At 38.0% G+C, this 19,523-nt stretch overlaps 1 protein-coding gene across 3 annotated transcripts in view; it reads left to right on the top strand.

The window, feature by feature from the left end:
* SYTL2 (synaptotagmin like 2) overlaps positions 1 to 19,523 on the top strand; it is a 54,608-nt gene that overhangs the window by 31,673 nt on the left and 3,412 nt on the right. For 2 of the 3 annotated variants that reach the window (XM_032207812.1, XM_032207813.1), the window contains exons 5-17: positions 1,610 to 1,682; positions 2,265 to 2,364; positions 3,377 to 4,255; positions 4,994 to 5,065; positions 10,280 to 10,381; positions 11,381 to 11,434; positions 12,623 to 12,670; positions 13,959 to 14,053; positions 16,023 to 16,142; positions 17,190 to 17,359; positions 17,732 to 17,834; positions 18,243 to 18,413; positions 18,646 to 18,724. In XM_032207812.1, coding sequence (XP_032063703.1) covers positions 1,610 to 1,682; positions 2,265 to 2,364; positions 3,377 to 4,255; positions 4,994 to 5,065; positions 10,280 to 10,381; positions 11,381 to 11,434; positions 12,623 to 12,670; positions 13,959 to 14,053; positions 16,023 to 16,142; positions 17,190 to 17,359; positions 17,732 to 17,834; positions 18,243 to 18,413; positions 18,646 to 18,724 — 2,066 coding nt within the window. The remainder of the gene's footprint in view (positions 1 to 1,609; positions 1,683 to 2,264; positions 2,365 to 3,376; positions 4,256 to 4,993; positions 5,066 to 10,279; positions 10,382 to 11,380; positions 11,435 to 12,622; positions 12,671 to 13,958; positions 14,054 to 16,022; positions 16,143 to 17,189; positions 17,360 to 17,731; positions 17,835 to 18,242; positions 18,414 to 18,645; positions 18,725 to 19,523) is intronic. The other variant, XM_032207814.1, reaches the window with a different exon arrangement.

The raw sequence follows: 19,523 nt of genomic DNA, 5'->3' as shown, positions 1-19,523 counted from the left end.
AAAAAAAAAAAAGGAACTAATCAGAAGAATGTCTGATAAGTTTCCTACACCCAGAGTACATAAGAGCATTGCCCTTGTTTAAAATAAGGGAAGGGTTGAAGCATTCATGACCTAGACCTTAAAAAAAATAAATAATAAAAATCATGTTTGTGCTGTTGGTCAGTAGATGGTCAAGATGAGACATAAAGTACAGGAGCTCGTAAAAGCAAAAGCACAAACTCAAGTGCTCATAAAAACAAGAACCCAAACTCCAGCCTAATGGAATAAAGACTCTTTAAATATATGTATCTTCATTTCTTTTTAAAGTCATAGAACTAAGGATCAAAACTGTAATGTGAAATGAAGTTTTTGACAACAAATTAAAAGCTTCAGTATTAAGCTCTTTGAGAACTATACTTTTTCTTATTTAGGAGCTGGGATTAGAAAAAAAAAAAAAAGAATCTTTAGAGCTGGCGTGTGCATGTGAGAGGCTGCTGCAGTTGGCGTTGAAATACAAGAACAATTTATTTTGCTCACCCATGAGTTCAGTGCTGAAGTTTGTATCGCTATCCACACAAGCATATTTCTTAGAAGTAGTGTGGAACCAGAAGAGCAAGGAAGAGATGGAGAAGGTTATAGCTCAGATAACTGTTTTTGTATGTTTGTTTCCAATACCTTGTGTTCAGGCAGCCCATTAATTACCTTCCTTGTAATGATGTTTCTCTACAATAGGAGTGATGTCACTTTTCAGATGTGCTTAGCTGTCCGGGTGCCCACCAGCCATTTTTCTTCAGTTTTGAGGTTAACAGTGCTGAAACCTGGAGAAGCTGGGAATGTTGTTCTCTACCCAGCAGGGCAGACTGTTGCCGGTTACGTGATCAGAGAGATCTTTTAGACTCGAAATATAAACAAAATCTGATTGTTTGGGGGGAAAAAAAATCCTTTTGCAAGTAGTCAAGTAATGTTTTTTAATGTAACACAGGAGCTGTTTCTTCTGGCTGTTTTAAGTTCTTCCTTGGGGTATACTTAGTCAGGACGACAATTAATAACTTCATTTATTTGCAAAATCTGTGGTTTGATAACATCTTAATTGAAAGAATAGCTTGTAAGGCCTCCCTCTAAGGGAATCTGCTCTTGTCTGTGGCATGTCAAATCTTTGCTGTAGTGCTCGGGGAGTTCCCCTGATTTTTCTGGCTTGGACACTTTGCAAAGCTCTCTTTTTACCGTACTTAGCAATTTTCTTCACTTTGGTTTCAGTCCTAGAAGTACAGATGTAGGACAAGAATAGTGGTAATACTGGTACTGTTTGGAGAATGGTTATGTTTACTTAAAAAGCTTGCTCAAAAGTATAAAAGATATCAAAAACGCTGTTCCTGTCCTGGCAAGTAGAAGTTACACTGAATTCTTTAACAAGCAAAGAAATTGTTGCAAGGAAATAAATCATCAAGGTCATCCCCTTGATATGGGAAGGAGAAGGTTTGATTCTAAATATGATGAGAACACTGAAGAGAAAGCTAGGTGCCAAGAGGTCATATTTGAGTATGTGCAACTGAATATCTGTTTTGCATTTTTAAAAAGGCTTAAAATAACACCCAGTTTGCTGAAGTTGTTACATGTTGTTTCCTTGCAGTTCTAAAACAGTAACTTCAGGATTAGACAAACCAGAGGAAAGATCTATGAAGACAGCAGTCTCGCCAGTAAAGGTATGATTGGTATTGAACACAGCAGATGTTATCTCTTTATATTTTTGTGTTTCTTTGCTTGAATGATCAAGATAATTAGATATTTGAGGAAGAAAGATAATAAGTTGGAAAAAAAATAGTATTTTTTGTTCTGGAAGGAGATAATGGAAACCAGTAAAAGTTCAGTCCTGATGTGCTGTTATGGCTATAATCATTGGCTTTCTGTGCTTGACATTATTTCCAACTCCTTTAGCCACTGAAAAGAAATGTCTTGCTATCTTCCACTATCTCTAAAGTACAGAAGTAGAGAGAATTTCTTGTAACTTGCAACAATTTGGGATTGTCAAATGTCTTTAAGTGGTGGTTTCTCCCTGATGTTGGTGACTTTAGGAGGAACAGGATTAGGCTGTCACTAGCATTTCTGATATTTCCATGGTTCATGCTGTTTAGGTTTCTTGTCATGTCTCCAGCTTAGGAAGCATGCTTTTAGACTCAGCCAACAGGGTAGTGAGGCAGAGGAAATCACTGCACTATCATGTATTCTGCCAAAACTGTACTGATAAGTAACTTGACTCCAATTATAATGTTCATTCCTTTTTTTAGCAAAGGAGAAATCCATTTAATTCCACTGTATCAGGTGATAACTTGAGCAGTGGAGAATCAGAAAACAGACCAGACATTCTACCTCAGCTATCAAAGAAGGGTAAATATTATGTTTAACATGACTGAATTTCTTGGTGGTGGATATGGAAATTTTTACTTTTGTTGCTTCTCATTGTAGGATAAAACAGATTTTGATAACTATTCTATTTGAGTTCATTTCAAACCTAAGATAAAACATGAATATATTTGAGAAAACAGCTGTTTCACACATGTAAATGGGTTTTGATTCTTTTTTCACCTGCATTTTTGTCAGCATTAAGCACTCTATCTGAAAAGACTGTTTTGTCCTGAATCACTAGTAGAGAACATAAAAACTTCCTTGAGTTGGGCCTTGCTATCTACATGACCTTTCAGTCATTGGTGCTATGAACTCAACAGAAGGGTCAAGCCTAACTGTCTTTAATCTTTTTTTTTCCTCAGTCCTGTTTATTTTAGAATAAAAAGAAATCATGCCTTTTCCCCAGTATTCTCTGCAAGTAGATAAGTGATAATATATCACAGTATAGGCAGTTGAGACTAATTTACAGGTTTATGTGTGGAAATTACTCTCCTGTATCTGTTATGAAGCTTCTTAACAGAAAAAAGGGAGTCTTACACAGGAGAAATAAAAATAATCTTTATATCTCTACTGAGAGATCATTCCTGCTTTTTAGCCTGTCCTACATAAAAATGAAAATAGATTTTCTGTAGCTTGCTGTTTGTCTTCTGAACCTGAAGAGATGCTTATGTATTCAAAAGCTCCCCTTCCCTGCAAAGTTTGTCCCTTGCAGGATTTATACTAACCAAAAATTCGGTGCGCTTCCTATCTTTGGTATCATCAAATTTTTCTTACTCTAGAAATATTAACCAACTAGAAGACTTTCATCTGTTAAAGCTTCCTGTCGTATACAAACCCAACTTTATGTTCATTTTCCTTCTGTGTTTTGCTGCATTTTTAATGAACCAATATTATCACTGCATTCTAGATCTGTAGGGGGGTACGTCATACCCCCGAGTTTATGCAGATGAATGTCATGTAAACTGATGATTTCTTCTCTGTATACATCTTGCAGAAATTTTGTCACCTTCAATAGAGAGCCAATCTAAAACAAACGTACTGAATGATGAAACTGAGATACCTAAGAAGCCATCTGTAGAACCTACGGATGAATCACAGAAAGGACCGGTTAAGCGTCCTGTCCCAAAAGCTAGAAAATTAGTTCACAAAATAACAGATCCTGTGCCACAAAGAGAAGACATTGTTCCAAAACCAGCCAAACGGACCCATGGGGTTAATGGCACTGGTATACTTCCCAGGGGCATTCTGAAACGCAGTTCAAGTTCCAGTTCCACTGACTCAGAAGTTCGTGTCAATCAGATGTTAGATGTTCAGAGTAAGAGTAGTATTCCTACTACAACTATTTTTGAAGGAGAAGTTGAGAAGAACACTCTTACGGAGGAAGCGGAAGAGTCCACACAAATTTCACTGGAAAAATTAAAACAAGTGAGGTTTTCATCTAGCATAGGAAAAAGAGAATCTCTGCAAAGCCCACGAATACATCATAGCAAAGAAACAGGAGAACTTGATTTGTTAGAATCTGGTGAACTAAAGACTAGTGAAAATGATGCTATTGGAACAGATTCACTTGGGAATAAGCAAACTTCCACTGTAAAGCCTTTGGGAACCCATTCATCAGCTGTACATGTGAAAACACACAGTTTACAGGAAGATAAGCCTGCATCCAGTCCTTGTGATGCTAATGGGTCAGTCTTCCTGGTTCATGAAACATTCCAAACAAAGGTCATTACTCCTAAGAAACTTGAAACTCCACAGAAGACCTCCACCAATATCCTATCAAATAGCAATAAAGAACTGAGTGTTGATGAGACGTGTGAAAATAAATCCAACCAGTCCTTGAGCCGTGAATCAAAGTTGCTCAAAAACTCTACTGGTAAGAGACTAATAGGAGTGAGGAAGAGAATGCAATAGCATATAGCCCATGTTCATTAATGCTCAAATTTGTTAGTATCTAAAAATTAACAATTAAGAAACAAATAACAGTAATATGCTATATATTGCAGAATTTCTAAAACTCTTGGATTCTAATTCTCTAACATGCTACATATTTTTAGATGATTTCCTATTGGCATTCTTAAGAGTTAATCAGATTTGAGCCTGGCTATTCATCTTTAATGTGGATGATAAAGGTGACATGGTGGCACTTGGATAAAATTCCTGTAATAAAGCCTGATAGATGTGTCTGGATGGGAACTGAAGATTTCTTGGTGTACTGCAGTTGATTGTCCTCAGTAGTAATCCAATTGTGACTTGATTTGCTGATGTGACTAAACACAAATATGCTATTTTTTTCCTCTCTCCCCCTTCATTGGAGCCATTTCCTTTAGAATAGGAATAACCAATCTTACCTGCTCCCACTCCCAAAAGTATTAGGGCTAACCTTCTAGGAAAAGATCACTTTTCAGTAGGATATCTTGGTGATAAGGAATTTATTTTTCACACTCATTCCTGTAGTATGGTTCTTTCCAAGACCACACAAACAGAGAACTCTTTATTTTGCTAAGAGTTCAAACAAACACAAAACCAGAAACTGAGTGATTTTTTTCAAGATTGAAAAATGTTTAGTCTTGTGTCTGATTCCTAACTCTGATGAGTTTGTTTATGTTTGTAGATGAACATTTGCTTTCTGCTGAGACAAAAGCACATGACATATCAAATACCAATTCTGCAGCTCTTCAACAAGGTAAGCCCGATCTTGTTGAGGAACGAGTTTCTAAACAGACTTTCGAGCCTGACAGACATACTGATGAATTTGTGAAAGTGGCTGATGAATCTGTATCAAAAGTCTTAGACTGGTTTAAAAGAAGTTCCGGTAAATCTGTATCGGCCAGATCCCAAGGCAGAGAGCTCAAAGAAGTTGGCTCTGCAACTGGAGCAGCAGTACTTCCTACAGAATACAGCAGAACTAGCATGGATGGAAAACCAGAAGTTATAGAAGAGTTACCATCTGGAAGGGATAAACAACTGAATGCTATTTCACCCACAACAATTTCAGAAGATAAACAGATGATAAAAGAGAGGAGGAAACCTAAGCAGGGGAAAGACAATGAGGAGCAAAATGACAAATCACTAACCGAGTCAGACTGTACAAGAATCAAAGATAAAGAATCAGGTCAAGAAATCAAGCAACAAAATCAAAAATCATGTGTCTTGGAGCATCATGAACACGAGCTACCAGCTCAGAAATACGAATCAGAGAAGGCAATAAGAGAAAAAAGAAGAATAAGAGAGATCAGAGCATTTTGGGAAAGGGATAAAACTATCCCCAGTCACAAAGAGGAAGAAGTTGGTATCAATACTAATGCATCAGGTGGTGGTGCATTGAAAGGTCTCAGAGAAAGTGACAAAATAAAGCCAACTGCAGAACACCTACCTTATGGATTAGATGATCAGAACAAGAATACATTAAGAAGTGCTGAACTGAGATGTGCAATTGTGGCTTCAAAAAATGAACGTGAAAACTCTTTTGAGTTTGGACCAGCCTGTGATGTTAGAAAAACAGAAAGAACACTTCCAGCTGATAGTGAAATTCATGAACCCACGAATTTGGCAAAAGCTAGTAACATAAAGCCTAGAGTTTCTTCTACTTCAGCTTCCCCAGAAATTAAAGATGGGAAAGAAACATTTAAAGGAAAAGTTGGTGCTTCTTCCCAACAGAAGCCCAGCTTCCAGGTCTTTTCTTTAAAAGAAAAAATGAATGAGAAGTCCAAAAATCAAATTTCAAATCCTTCACAGTTTCAGAGTTTGAGAAACTTCTGGGATGCTGGAGTTAAATTACAGAGTAGCATTGACAGGGGAGATGTTTCTTTGCCAAATAATACTGTTCGTAATAATACTTCAATAACCCATGAAAGAAAATCAAAGGAAGATAAGGTCAGAGATAATGTGAGCAAGCAAGTGTTAATCCAACATCAAACACAAGCCTCTGAGAGAGAAAAAACAGAGAAATTAGATTCTGTGATATGTGAACTGCCTCTAGGATCGCTTACCTTAAAAGGTTTGAAGGTAACACACGCACAAAACACAGACTCTGTCCAGCCAGTCAAAAAGCCAGTTACCTCTCAACCCCAGGAACAGAGGGGTCTTCACGAGCACGAAGTTGAAGAACGTATAGAAAAAAGTATTGTTTCAACAAAAGAACATCCTCCCAGAGGATCTCAGAAGATGCAAGCTGGTTTGCAGAACCTGATCAGAGAAACCTCTGTATGTCAGCCTCCTGAATTAAGGGTAGGGATGAAAGCATCTGAAACAATGAATAAAATATCACAAACTAATTGTACTGGAGAATCAACAAGCCAACAAGATATCAGTCAGTCTGAAGAGGTCAATGAGACCGCAGAGAGGTCTGTTGCCCCACCCAAGGTCAGTGGTTTGAGTTCAGCTTTAGAGAAACTGCTGAAGGAGGCCTCTGAAACACCACCTCCTAAACCAAGGCGTGTGGACAGGACATTACAGAGGACTGCTGAGATGCAAGCTAAAAGCATGACCTATCAGCATGATGGAGAATCACTGAAGGAAATCAGTGAGTCCATAGAGAAGTCTGTAGCCCCATCTAAAGTCAGTGGCTTGAGTTCAGCTTTAGAGAAACTGCAGAAAGAGGCCTCTGAAACACCACCTCCTAAAACAAAACGTGTGGACAACACATTACATGGGACAGCTGAGATGCAAGTTAAAAGCACTGCCTATCAGCATGATGGAGAATCACTGCAGGAAATCAGTGAGACCATAGAGAAGTCTGTTGCCCCACCCAAAGTCAGTGGTTTGAGTTCAGCTTTAGAGAAGCTGCTGAAGGAGGCCTCTGAAACACCACCTCCTAAACCAAAACGTGTGTACAACACAGAACGAAGGACTGCTGAGATGCAAGTTGAAAGAACTGCATATCTGCATGATGGAGAGTCACCACAAGAAGTCAGTGAGTTCATAGAGAGGTCTGTTGCCCCATCCAAGGTCGGTGGCTTGAGTTCAGCTTTAGAGAAATTGCTGAAGGAGGCCTCTGAAACCCCACCACCTAAACCAAAACATGTGGACAACACATTACATGAGACTGCTGAGATGCAAGTTAAAAATACCAACTATCAGTGTGATGGAGAATCACTACAGGAAATCAGTGAGTCCGTAGAAAAGTCTGTAGCCCCACCCAAGGTTAGTGGCTTGAGTTCAGCTTTAGAGAAACTGCTGAAAGAGGCCTCTGAAATGCCACCTCCTAAACCAAAACGTGTGGACAACACATTACGTGGGACTGCTGAGATGCAAGTTAAAAGCACAACCTATCAGCATGATGGAGAGTCACTGCAGGAAATCAGTGAGTACATAGAGAAGTCTGTTGCCCCACCCAAGGTCAGTGGTTTGAGTTCAGCTTTAGAGAAACTGCTGAAGGAGGCCTCTGAAACACCACCTCCTAAACCAAAACGTGTGGACAGGACATTACAGAGGACTGCTGAGATGCAAGTTAAAAGTGTGACCTACCAACACAATGGAACATCACTGCAGGAGAAGAGTGGTGAGACCACAGAAACATCTGCACTGTCCAAGGCTGAATACAAACTACTTGACGTTAACTTGCAAAAACTACTGAAAGAGGTCTCTGAAACACCAGGTCCTATGCTGGAGAACATGGATGAAAAGATGCATGGTAAAATGTCAACCAGTCAAAGTATGTGTCCGCCTTCTCAAGAAGAGAGAGATCACCCTCAAGAAATAGAAGAAACAATAGAAAGAACTTCAGTTTCAAATATTGCAAAATTCAGAGATTTCAGTAGCTCGGTAGAAAGACTCCTTCAAGAAGCATCTGAAGCTTCGTCTCCAGTGTCGCGAGAGATACATAAACAAGAGAAGTCTAGGGATCGTATGTTTCCATCACAAAAAGAGTCTCTGTTCACAACAATGTCACAGCCTTATCATAATGCGTTAACTACTTATACAGGGATGAAGACAACTATCAAAAGTGGAACTCCAGAACAAAACGTTGAGGCTTCAGTAGATATTGAAGCTTCTGATATAATTAAAAGAAATGGGGCTCTTAATCAAAAAGAACAGAGAAACATGCCTCCAATACATCTTCCCCTGGAAGGAGAGACTAATACAGCTGTGAACAAGCCATTCAAGGTAAATGCCAGAGGAAGGACAGATGAAAGTACATCCTCAGATGCCTCTGAAAACAATTTAGAATCAAAAGAACTGTTGCGATTGAGAAGAACAAGCACACCTCTTAAAGATGAGAGCAATTCCCCCCAGCCGGGAGGAGCTCAACTCTGCCTGGCCTTTCAGCATGAAGTTACTGACGAAGAAGATGGTTACAGCTCAAATTTGGGATCCAGGTTTTCAGACGAAAACTCTGATTCCCATTCTGGAACCGAAAGTTCAACTCGTGAGCCATCTAATTTCTAAAATTAATGGTGATGGGTTGTTAAACAAAAAAGCTACAGCTTTTCTGGTAGCTAACTTGAAATATATTAAACAAAACTGATGCTTAATTGAATACCTTGGATATTTGTTTTGGAAAGGTGTGAAGAAATAATTAATTGAAATTTAATTGGATTTTTTTGACAAACAACTAGATTTGGGTAAGGTCATGGGAGTGTAGCAGCATGAGTGAATCATATCAGTCTTCATGCCTTGCCCTTTTCTTCTTCCTCTGGGTTATCTCTTTCAAATCAATAACATTATAACACTCAAATTCTGGTATTTCTTTTAAATACCCCGGATTAAAAGAGGGGGAAAAAATAATCAGTGGCTGAGTGAGTTCATTCTTCAGCTTGACCAGCTAGTCTTCAAAGATAACTACTTATCAGTGGAATGGCTGGATATAAAGACACTACCAATACCCTGTGCTATTTAATTTAGTATTTCTGCCTGTTACACAAGAAAATGGCCATATAAATGAAGCAATCTATTTACCAAGACTCGTTACTTGGTTAAGCTGGAAGCTCTAGTCTGTGTCTGAGAGACTGGTAATTTTCTGAGATCTTGCTCGCCTGAGCAGTCTGTGATGTTTCTGGCATATGCCAAGAAACTCTGGAGCTTATTTTGAAAGTGAGATTCCAGTGGAAATCAGCTTGGAAGTCTGTTCCGCAAGACAAATGAGGAAAAATGAAACACAACTTGTTTTCACCAATAATTACGCTATTGTTATTTGTAGGGCCTCGTTGGCTGGCTGCAGTGAGAGCAAAATGGGATAGGGAGAAGATAGGGTCTTAGAGTACTCTGAAGGAGCTAGGTCTGTCCTGAAACTGCTCATGGAGACAATTGCATGATAATTTCAAGGATCAAAATCCTTCCACAGTTTTTTTTTTTATTCGTGGTTGTTACTCAATATTGAACAGAAGGTGACTTTCACTGGGCAGAAAAATGTTATGAACAGATTTACAGAGGGGGGGAAAAAACAAAGCTTTTAACTTGTATTCATTCTGATTCATAACAAAATGGTTAAATCTGAGTTTATCCTACCTAGTTCTTAGACAATTAAGTACCGTATTTGCCTTAAACTCTGTCATTAGTCAGTACAAACATGGATCAAGTCAACCAACCTCTGTGTTTCTATTGATACACGAGGGAATTTAGACAGAAAAGTTTCTTAACTTAAACACTGTTGAAATTGGTTGGCTTTACTCCAATTTCCATTTTAATTTAAGATAAGATGGTCAGGTGTCAGTTTTAGTAGTTCCTTAAAAATCCAGGCTATTGTCTTGTTCTCATGTCAGTAATTTTGGAATAACTGAACACAATGTGTTTCTGGCTCTGATCCTTAGGATTTACTTAGCATTTTGAGTGAATACTCATGGTCTTTGTTAAAGGTCAGAAGATTTCCAAAAGAAATCCATGGTTGTATTTTTTTAAGTGACTTGTTTAAAAAAACATGTCTGTGTGTGCAGTGTTCATGTGTTTTGTCTCGTAACAGGTTCAGAAGAAGAATTAAATCCTGTTTTGATGGCTTTGAAAAGGAGTGCAGATAGGAAAATGCCTTCCAAAAGTCTAGAGGACATTCCATCAGCCACCTCAAGTGAGCACAAAGCTTGTGTGTGTCTCCCATGACCCCCAGTTTGGCTTAAACATGCTTATGCTGTGTTTCCATACAACTTTGCCAAGCAGTGTTTTTGCCTTACATTGCTTCTCACTAAGCAGTACGGAGTTTGTATTGTAAAACTGAATTCTCGTCTCATATGGATTAGTTTTCAGTTCTTAGTGTTCCTTTTGAAACAACACTGGTTTAACAAGCAGACATCTTCCAAAAATGCACTGCGTCAGGGATGATCTGGTTTTGGGTAGTTAAAATGTTTTCAATAGTGAAAATATTTGGTTGGAACCACTCGGATAGTGATGAGCTACCATTGCTGGTCACTTCTGGCTGCTTACGTGGCTCAAATTAGTAGACAGTGGAAGTATGAAAAAGTTGTCTTAATGTAGTAGTTTCACTTGTGTATTCTAGCAGTTAATATAACCCAACTCACTTTGAGAATGCAATGAGACAGGATTGTACTTGGCATTCATTCCTGAGCTCCCTCTGTAGCATCCTAAGATTATGATTTATTATTGTTATTATTCCTGTCTCCGATCATGCTGCTCCTCACTGTTTTCATATTTATTTCACTTCTAATGGGGAAAGCATGAACTGAATTGATGTTTGAGAACTGAAGCGTGGAGGTGTAGATTTTGAAAGATGTTGGCTATTGTTGGCAAATTACTCCTCTAATATTACTTATGCTATTGCTCCCTTCTAACTAGTTCCCACATTTTAGGTATGCACTAACCTTGTTGTAACAGCACGCTGGTAGAAACTGTGTCAAGATGAGACTGCTGCTTGGATGCAGAATTGAAGTAATGTTCCAAGTTGAAAGCATCTCCTGAATTTAACCATTTCTGTGGCTCTGCTGGTGGTTTTGTTGTTGTTGTTGGTTGGTTGTATTTTTTTTGTCCTTAATTCTGTGATTACCACTGCCATCCATTTTATCATACCGAACAGCAAGCTTTCTAACCATGTGTTACTTTTTTTCCTGCACAGATAAAGGAAAAATAAAAATTCCAAAGGAAGAATTAGCTCTTAGTGCTGAAGATGGTAAATATCTTCTGTGTTTGCATGCAAATCTATTGTTTTTTAATGTTCTGTGTTTGCTAGTGAAAGATTTTAGAAACCAGGAATTGTGTTACTCTTTTAAATTTGACTAACTTCATCGTGACTTATAAGGAAACTTTACAAAAGCATTTGTTATCTCAAGCACTAGTCTTCTTTTATGACCTGTTGCATCTGTAGAAACTGTGTGCCAGCAGTGTACTATTTTGATCTTTGGTCATTCAGCGTATAAAACAGCTTCTGAAATCACTGAGAGCTTCGAACACTAGCACAGTCGAAAAACTGTGTGTAATTAAATATTAAATATTTGTCTGTTCTGCTGTTGCATTATAAGATGCAAGACGATTTTTTGCTCATGTAAAACACTTTTCAGAATACATCAGTTGAAAAGGAACCTCTCTAAATCCTATTTCAATCCAGCAAAGTATAATTACTTTAGGCAATAAATGAACATCAATCTGTTAGTGCATTACAGGTGCCTTACTGTCAAACTTTTCTGTATTCCTTCAGAAATTACAAACGTAATCAAAACAAAAGCAAACCTCCGAGGACATGTCAAGATAAACATGCTGGAAAGCCACCAAGTAACACTGAATGTGATTGAACATAACACAGTTCTTTCCTGTTTACTGCATTGTGGCACTACAGTTTAAAAAAATAGTTCTGTAAAGTTGCGTTTGTTGTGTTCTAGATGCTTTCAAAGCATTTTGAGTGTTAGTGGTCTATAACAAGAGAATACATGCCATGTCTGATATATTAACAAATCTTAAATATAAGTCTTAATTTTGCCTTCAGATGGACAGCCTTTTTGGAAATATGTTGTATGTTCAATATAGATTATGCAGACACTTGTCTGAAAGGGGCAGCTTTTTCTAGTTAAATTTAGTGAGTGAAGTTGTGGAAAAAATTATGGATCCAGCCAAATTGATAACCGTACAGACAGAATAAGGCAAATTCTCTTGAAAATATCACTTGTGTTTTTGTTTTGCTGAAGATTCATGTTCCCCTTGTTATGATTCAGCTCCTCAAAAGAGGAGAATAATGCAGAACATAAAAATGTATGGGGTCTAGAGAAGTCAAGACTTGCCACATGTGAAAGATAGTGACGTTAGTTATAAAATTGTACAGCTGTTTGTGCTCCTGAATGACTGTTGTCAATACTGCACTGAGCAGGTCTGAAAACTGATCAGGATCAAGAGAGGAATGAAAGTGCACCAGGAAGTGAGTAATAGGATTCTTCCAACAGACAGTGGAGAGGTTTCTCCACTGGTATTTAAACTAATACATTAAAATTCCTTTTTAATTTAATGGCTGACAAGTTATACATCTGGACTAGATACCTGCTGAATGAGGAAGCTGCATCTAACTGCATACTGACAATAATTTATATGTTAACTATTACTTGAGCTTCAGCTGCAAAAGCTTTGGAAAAGCTTCACTTAATGCCTTGCAAACAACCCCAGCTTGTGTGCAGTGTTTAATTTTATGCAACAGATACGTGCTTCTTTGGCTGGCTGTTTGTCACCCAATAATTCTGTGTCATAAGTTATTCAGTGTTGGTGCATTTCACAATGTGTATCCAGTGTTAAGACCTTTAGTATGTAGAGTATTAAATATGAGTGGTGTTAGCCCATGATTCTCATTTTTTCATGCTCTTACAGCAAACTGGATTTTTGTTTTAGCTTGTGCAGTTAAGCTTTGTAGAATGAAATCAGTGAAGAACATAGATAGTGAATTTCAGTAAAGGTGTAGCAAAGTTCAGGCACTGGGACAGGCTCCCCAGGGCAGCAGTTACGGCTCTGAACTGCTGGAGATCAAGAAGCGTTTGGACAACGCTCTCAGACATAGGGTCTGATTTTTGGGTGGTCCTGTGTGGAGCCAGGAGTTGGACTTGATGATCCTTGTGGGTCAGTTCCTTCCAACTTGGGATACTCTATGAAATTTGAAGAGATGTGCTGCGAGAATCTGCACTGTTAATGCAATACACATCTTGAAATTAACTAGGAATACTTGAAACTTCTGTGTTCATATCTAAACATTGCTTGATTTGCATAAATATTCTCATCACCATTAATTGGACTAGGAAATAACAGAATTTGGCTTGTAGACTATCTTCTTACCAAGAACTTTACAATAAGGTTAGTACATGAGTGCACTTATCCTTGTTCTAGGAAGAAAAGATGGAAGGTAAAATGAAAATGTTCTATCACATTTGATCAGGATTTGCTTTCAGCACCCTGTTGTCACATGCTGTCAAGCAACATGAACACTTCCTTCTGCCAGACAAAGTTTTGTGGGCCGTGTTACAGGAGATGTTGAGCTAAATTATCCTTCCTAATAGTAGCATCTCTGAGTCCCATGGAGAAAAATAAGCCCTTGCATCCAAGGTGTAAACTGCATGTGCATGTATTTCATCTGAAGTTGTTCGTTTCTAAGTGTGCCCTGCTATGGAATCGCACTCTTTTGATGTACCAAACTCTTTTGAAACTTTTGAATTGCTGCTCTTGAGTCTCCACAGTGCCTCCGCAGCCTGATCAGCTGTTTTCCAATCCTGAAAAACTCAAAGGACTGAGCAAGTCGGTACCATCGTTCCTGCAGGAAGAGGCAAGTTCCACCTCTGACGTATTATAACTAAAACTTCTGATTGTTGTGGCATTATGCATTTACCAAATATTGCTTTCCAGGGTCTGCCAAGTCAGCTTACTACTGGATCACGACATGGACTTAGTTGTTTGTAGAGTTTGTGATCATCTGATTGTTACAGCCTGTGGCTGACTAACCTTTCAGAAGCTCTAGTAACTTTTATTCCTACTGTACAGCCCTACAGACTGTTTTATCTAGGAGACTGAAGCATAGTGAATGCTTGCTGTTATTCCCAAAGGCAGACTCTGCCCTTTAACAGGTCTTTTATCTTCTGAACATATACGTGTACATTCATTTTGTTCAGAGCCTACAGTCCTACAGGATCACTTTGCATTGTAAGTGCTAGCGCCATCTGGTGACCCTCTGAGATCAGAGGGGCTTAGCTTGGAGTTCTGCTTGAGGATGTAGGCTCAGGTATGATATTCTCTTAGTGAAGTCTCAGAATTTCCATCCTTTGTAAATCTTTTATTATTAATATTGTTATTATCATTATATTTACATTTTTTTAAGAGCATGATGTGGGCCTTGGGATAAGCTCTGAGGCCATATTCCAATCCCCTAAAATGACACTGAAGTTCAGAAGTGATAAACTGTCGGAACCACCTGGTCTGTGACTCCCCAGACAGTCAAAGAGGGGTGTTTAGATTAACACCAGTCCCCTAATATAAATGTCTAAAATAGGTATCTGCATTGGTCACGGGTAACAGGAGAACTGGAAATAGATGCTTTTTTTTTTTCTTAAAATCAACAGTGATGAACCTCAGCCCTTATTGCCGTGGCTGAAGTTACAAAATATTGATGTTTATGCTGTTATATTTTTCTAAAAACATGACTAAAGGGTCAAGATCAGGAATATGCCGTGTCCTGTCTTCACCTACACCCCTCTAAAATATAAAATACCTGAAATATGGTGATACAGATTTAATCTTACCTTAAGTGCAGAACTTGAAACCATTCAGTGTCTATGAATTTTACCTCTTTATTTAAAGATTCTCTAAAATTACAGCACCCCAATGCCCTTTCTGCTGAGAAAAAAACTACAGGAAACTTTTCTAAGGTTATTAGTGTGCACCACAGACCAGTTAAAGGATTACTATTTCAAAATCTTAGAGGTGGGACACCAAAGAAATCAGAAATGAGTAGGTGGGCATCTGAATTCCCAGTTACAGCCTCTGCAGGAAGCCAGTTAAGCTTTATTCATGTAAGTTTTGAATGAAGCAGTCTGAATATGTAAAAGCTAGATGCGATTGATTTGTTGCACTGGAAAGAGTTTGATAGTCTAAGAAATTGTCAGTACCCAAATCTGTTTGTTCTGCCCTCCAAATTTATCTTTAAAATAAAGAAATAAAATCACGTGTAGTGCATTCTGGAGGCATACAGTCACCCCAGTGATCAGTAGTAACTCCTTGTCTCTGGATTTCCAGACAATGCTGGAAGGGAGCAGAAGTGGGTTCAGTTCTGTTTTTCAAAGAGTGCATGGACTGATGGTATTCATGTAACAGAGAGGGATGAACGGAAGACCTGAGAATTATCACTTGTATAGTGAAATAGAGAAGTTGAGTTTCATTGTCCAGGTTTAAAAAAAAAAAAAGTTAACTTTTTACTCCATTGGTATTTCAGAATTAAGAGGGGGGAAAAAAGAAAACAGAAAAAAGAGCAGAACAAAAAGCAGTTGAATTATTACTTTACTTTTTTTTCAGCGTAGGTTTTCCACTAAAAACAAAATCCTTTTCAAATTTGGTTTTACTTTAAATGTGTGACCTAATTTAAGAAATACTAATTACTTGTGTTGTAGTATGAGGGGATTTAAGTTCGTGTTTTCATCGAGTCCCAACCTGCATTATTAAAATTCTTTTTTTTTTTTCTTTTTTAATGTTCCTTGTGACTACAAAGTACCTACACTGGCTCTCTTTCTGTGATGTTTTTGTAGAGTGATGACAGAGAGACAGATACAGCATCAGAAAGCAGTTATTCCCTTGGCAGAATCAAGAAGAGTCCCAGCTCTCTAACCAATCTTAGCGGTTCTTCTGGCATGGCCTCCTTATCCTCTGTATGTAAACCACAGCCTTGTTTTAATGGCACTTCGCTTTTGCTAATCTCTTCAGTATTGTTTCAGCTCCCTTCTTATTCCTCTCCTCTTTCTTTCCTTGGTATCTGCCTCCTTCCCTCTCTCTGTTATGTGAATCCTTGCATGGAATTGGAAGAAAAAAGTGTTTTTTAAACTTGTTTTCTAGTCATATGCTGGAGTGTGTTTGGGATTCCACCGTGCAGCATACTTGATAAACCCTAAACAAGCAGGCTTTTACCCTGAGAGGTGAAAGTTGTAGCTGACAGTAGGAGAGACTTTATACAGAACAAATCCTTAGGAATGGATTAAGGGGTGGCAGGATAAATAAGTGAAAGAAAGAAATGGTATTGGTATGTGGGATGTATGAGGAAGTCGTTGATTTAGGTAACCACAAGTCATTAGTTTATGTGGTCTTTAGGGGAAAAGGAGAACTTTGGGGATGAATGATGAGATTTAAAAAAAAAAAAAATAGAAAAAAAAAAAAAACAACTGTTCATCCTTCTGTTTTTACCTGTCCATGGTTTAATTTTCTAATATGCTTTATTTTAGCACCAACTCAGCCACATAAAGACTTTATTGTTGATTTCTTTGTTGGTATTTTCAGAAAGCCTTTTGTCCTAAAGTTGTAGGCTCTGCTTTCTGCAAAGATCGGCTGAAGAGTTACATAAGTAATATTTCAAGGATCTGATCACACACTATCTCCAGATATATAGCATCTTATAATTTCACTTATTCTGTCTCAATGCAATAAACATCTCTTTTTTTTTTTTGTTGTTCAAAACTTGTCCTAACACCTTTCAGATTTACAAATAACTTTCTTTCTTTTGTTAACCTGCTTGCTGAAGAGCTTGTTTAACACTGTCTGTTACATTTCATAATTGCATCTAAAGGGACACGATTTTTTTTTAATTGTCTGAATCCTGAGCATAACTTCTGCCCTAATCTTGGAAGTATTTGATGAAATGTAAAGACTGGAAAAAATTTCTTTCTCTTGTGTGATGCAGGTTTTTCTCCTCTTGTATGACACAGGTGAGCGGAAGCTTAATGAGTGTCTATAGCGGAGACTTTGGCAATGTTGATGTGAAGGGGAACATTCAGTTTGCTATTGATTACGTAGAACAGCTGAACGAGCTCCACATTTTTATTTGCCAGTGTAAAGACTTGGCAGTGGCAGATGTGAAGAGACAGCGTTCAGACCCGTAAGTAAAAATACAGAATATTTTTTTTTCAATGGAAGTTACTCTTTTAATGCGTAAATGGAAACTGTATTTCATTCCAACCATTGCCTTCTGATGGGGTGAACAACCAAATAACTGAAGGAGGCTATAACATGCTTTACATGTTCTTCTACTCTGAACTGAACATGAAATTGCCATATAAATCAGTACATATGTTAACCTGGGAAGCTCAGACTTTGAGTATGAAATTCTATTTTAAATTTTAACTTCCCAGACTAAGGAGAATTCAGTTAAGTCTATTTGTTTTAATTCATAAGTAAAAGTGTGTGTATTGTGGAAGAGAAGTTGGAAGGGGGTTTTCTTGCTCCTCTTACCAGTCTGTTTAAATTCTAGGTATGTGAAGACCTACCTGCTTCCAGAGAAATACAAGCTGGGCAAACGGAAGACCTCTGTGAAAAAGAAAACTTTTAATCCTGTCTATAATGAAATACTGCGGGTATTTATCAAATACTAACTAGACATGAAATACTGCATGCATGAAGTATGAGGAATTTGAACTCTTCAGGATGATCTCAAAAGAGACATCTGTGTTAAGATGAGGTAGATTGCTCTGTAGGAGTGCCTGTGTCCTTCACTGATGGGTTAGCTCTGTGGTTTACTCTGGATATAGCATTGAGAACATTGATTGTTACATAATTCTTGCAAGCAAACTCAGGCTACTTAGGAACTTAAATATTTCAAAATAAATATTAAAACATAAAGAGGTTTGTTTTGAAATGAAATGAGTAGTTATGACTGCATAAACCCAGACACGTTTTCTTACTGTGTCACTTTCAATCATCGATGAAAACCTAACTTAACTTTTTTTTATTGGTTCCTCCTCCCCGTTTCTCTCTCCTGGCAGTATAAAATTGAGAAGGATCTCCTGAAGAACCAAAGCCTGAATATCTCTGTCTGGCACAACGATACCTTTGGGAGGAATAGCTTCCTTGGTGAAGTAGAGCTGGATTTAGGAACTTGGGACTGGAATGATAAATCCAACAAGCAGATCAACTGGTTTCCACTCAAGCCAAGGGTAGGTTACTAGGGATGGGTTAGCTGTTCTGTGTTTTCTGCTGTGTAAGTGCAAAACCAAGTCATTTTTTATTTACTCCTATCTTGTGTGCTCTGAGGGTTTTATATTGATTTTATATATATGTAAAATCTCATGTAGAAGTTGAGCTTGTTCTTGCGCAAAACTTTGCACCTTAAAATCAGTGTGTGAACTGCAGTGTATGAGACTTGTTTGTTTTTTCCTTAAATTTCAGACTTCAACAATGGCTCTAGAACTAGAAAACAGAGGGGAGATGAAACTAGCCCTCAAGTATGTGCCACAGCCTACTGGAGGTATTTATTCATTGCTTCTTTGTTTGAGTTTGCTAGGCCTTTGGGGGTTTTGTTTTTGTTTAGGGGGGAGATTGGTGGTAAGCAGCTGTATAACATTTTTCAACAAATTCAGGCATCTTGTTTTAACATAGAACACTTTCTCCTAGAGGATTAGGCCATTCTGGTCATTAATTCAGTTGAGGATCCAAAGTTCAATTTAGGATCTTCTGTTCTTTTTATGTTACTACAGAAGAAATTACCTGATTGTTATAATCCCAGATTTATAATCCAGTCTGTATACATTACAAGGTTCTGTTTTCTCTCTAACAATGTTAGAAATTACTAAATTGTCAGGCAGGTGCTGTGATTTGCTAAATAAACAATGACGACACACTAAATTCAAGCAATATTAGAAGTACAAAATAGCAATAAGTATCCAGAAAGCAGTATTTCTTAGCTCTACGACCTGTTCATTTACTCTTGTTTGAGAACTGATAACTGGCTGGCCTGACAATGAAGCCAAGCGAGGTCTTTAATCCAGCCAGACAGTCAATAAGAATCAAATATATTAAGAGCACAGAGGAGCTCATTTGAAAGTGTAAGTGGTAGTAAAGGCCAGCATCGCATAGACTGAGGACAGACTGATCTCTTCATCTAGAAGGCTGGGAAAGAGAAGACCAGTGGCCTGCATTTCTTTACTTGTAAGAGAAGAGAAATCGTGGTTGGAATATATGCATGAGGTGGCCTGGCAGTACTTTGATGGGCTGGAGATTGCAGCTTCAAAGGTAGAGAGGGATGTTCAATTAAAATGTGAGATAAT

The sequence above is a fragment of the Aythya fuligula genome, chromosome 1, assembly GCF_009819795.1.
Source record: "Aythya fuligula isolate bAytFul2 chromosome 1, bAytFul2.pri, whole genome shotgun sequence".
Classification (NCBI taxonomy): Eukaryota; Metazoa; Chordata; class Aves; order Anseriformes; family Anatidae; genus Aythya; species Aythya fuligula.
This window is presented reverse-complemented; position numbering and strand designations above follow the sequence as displayed.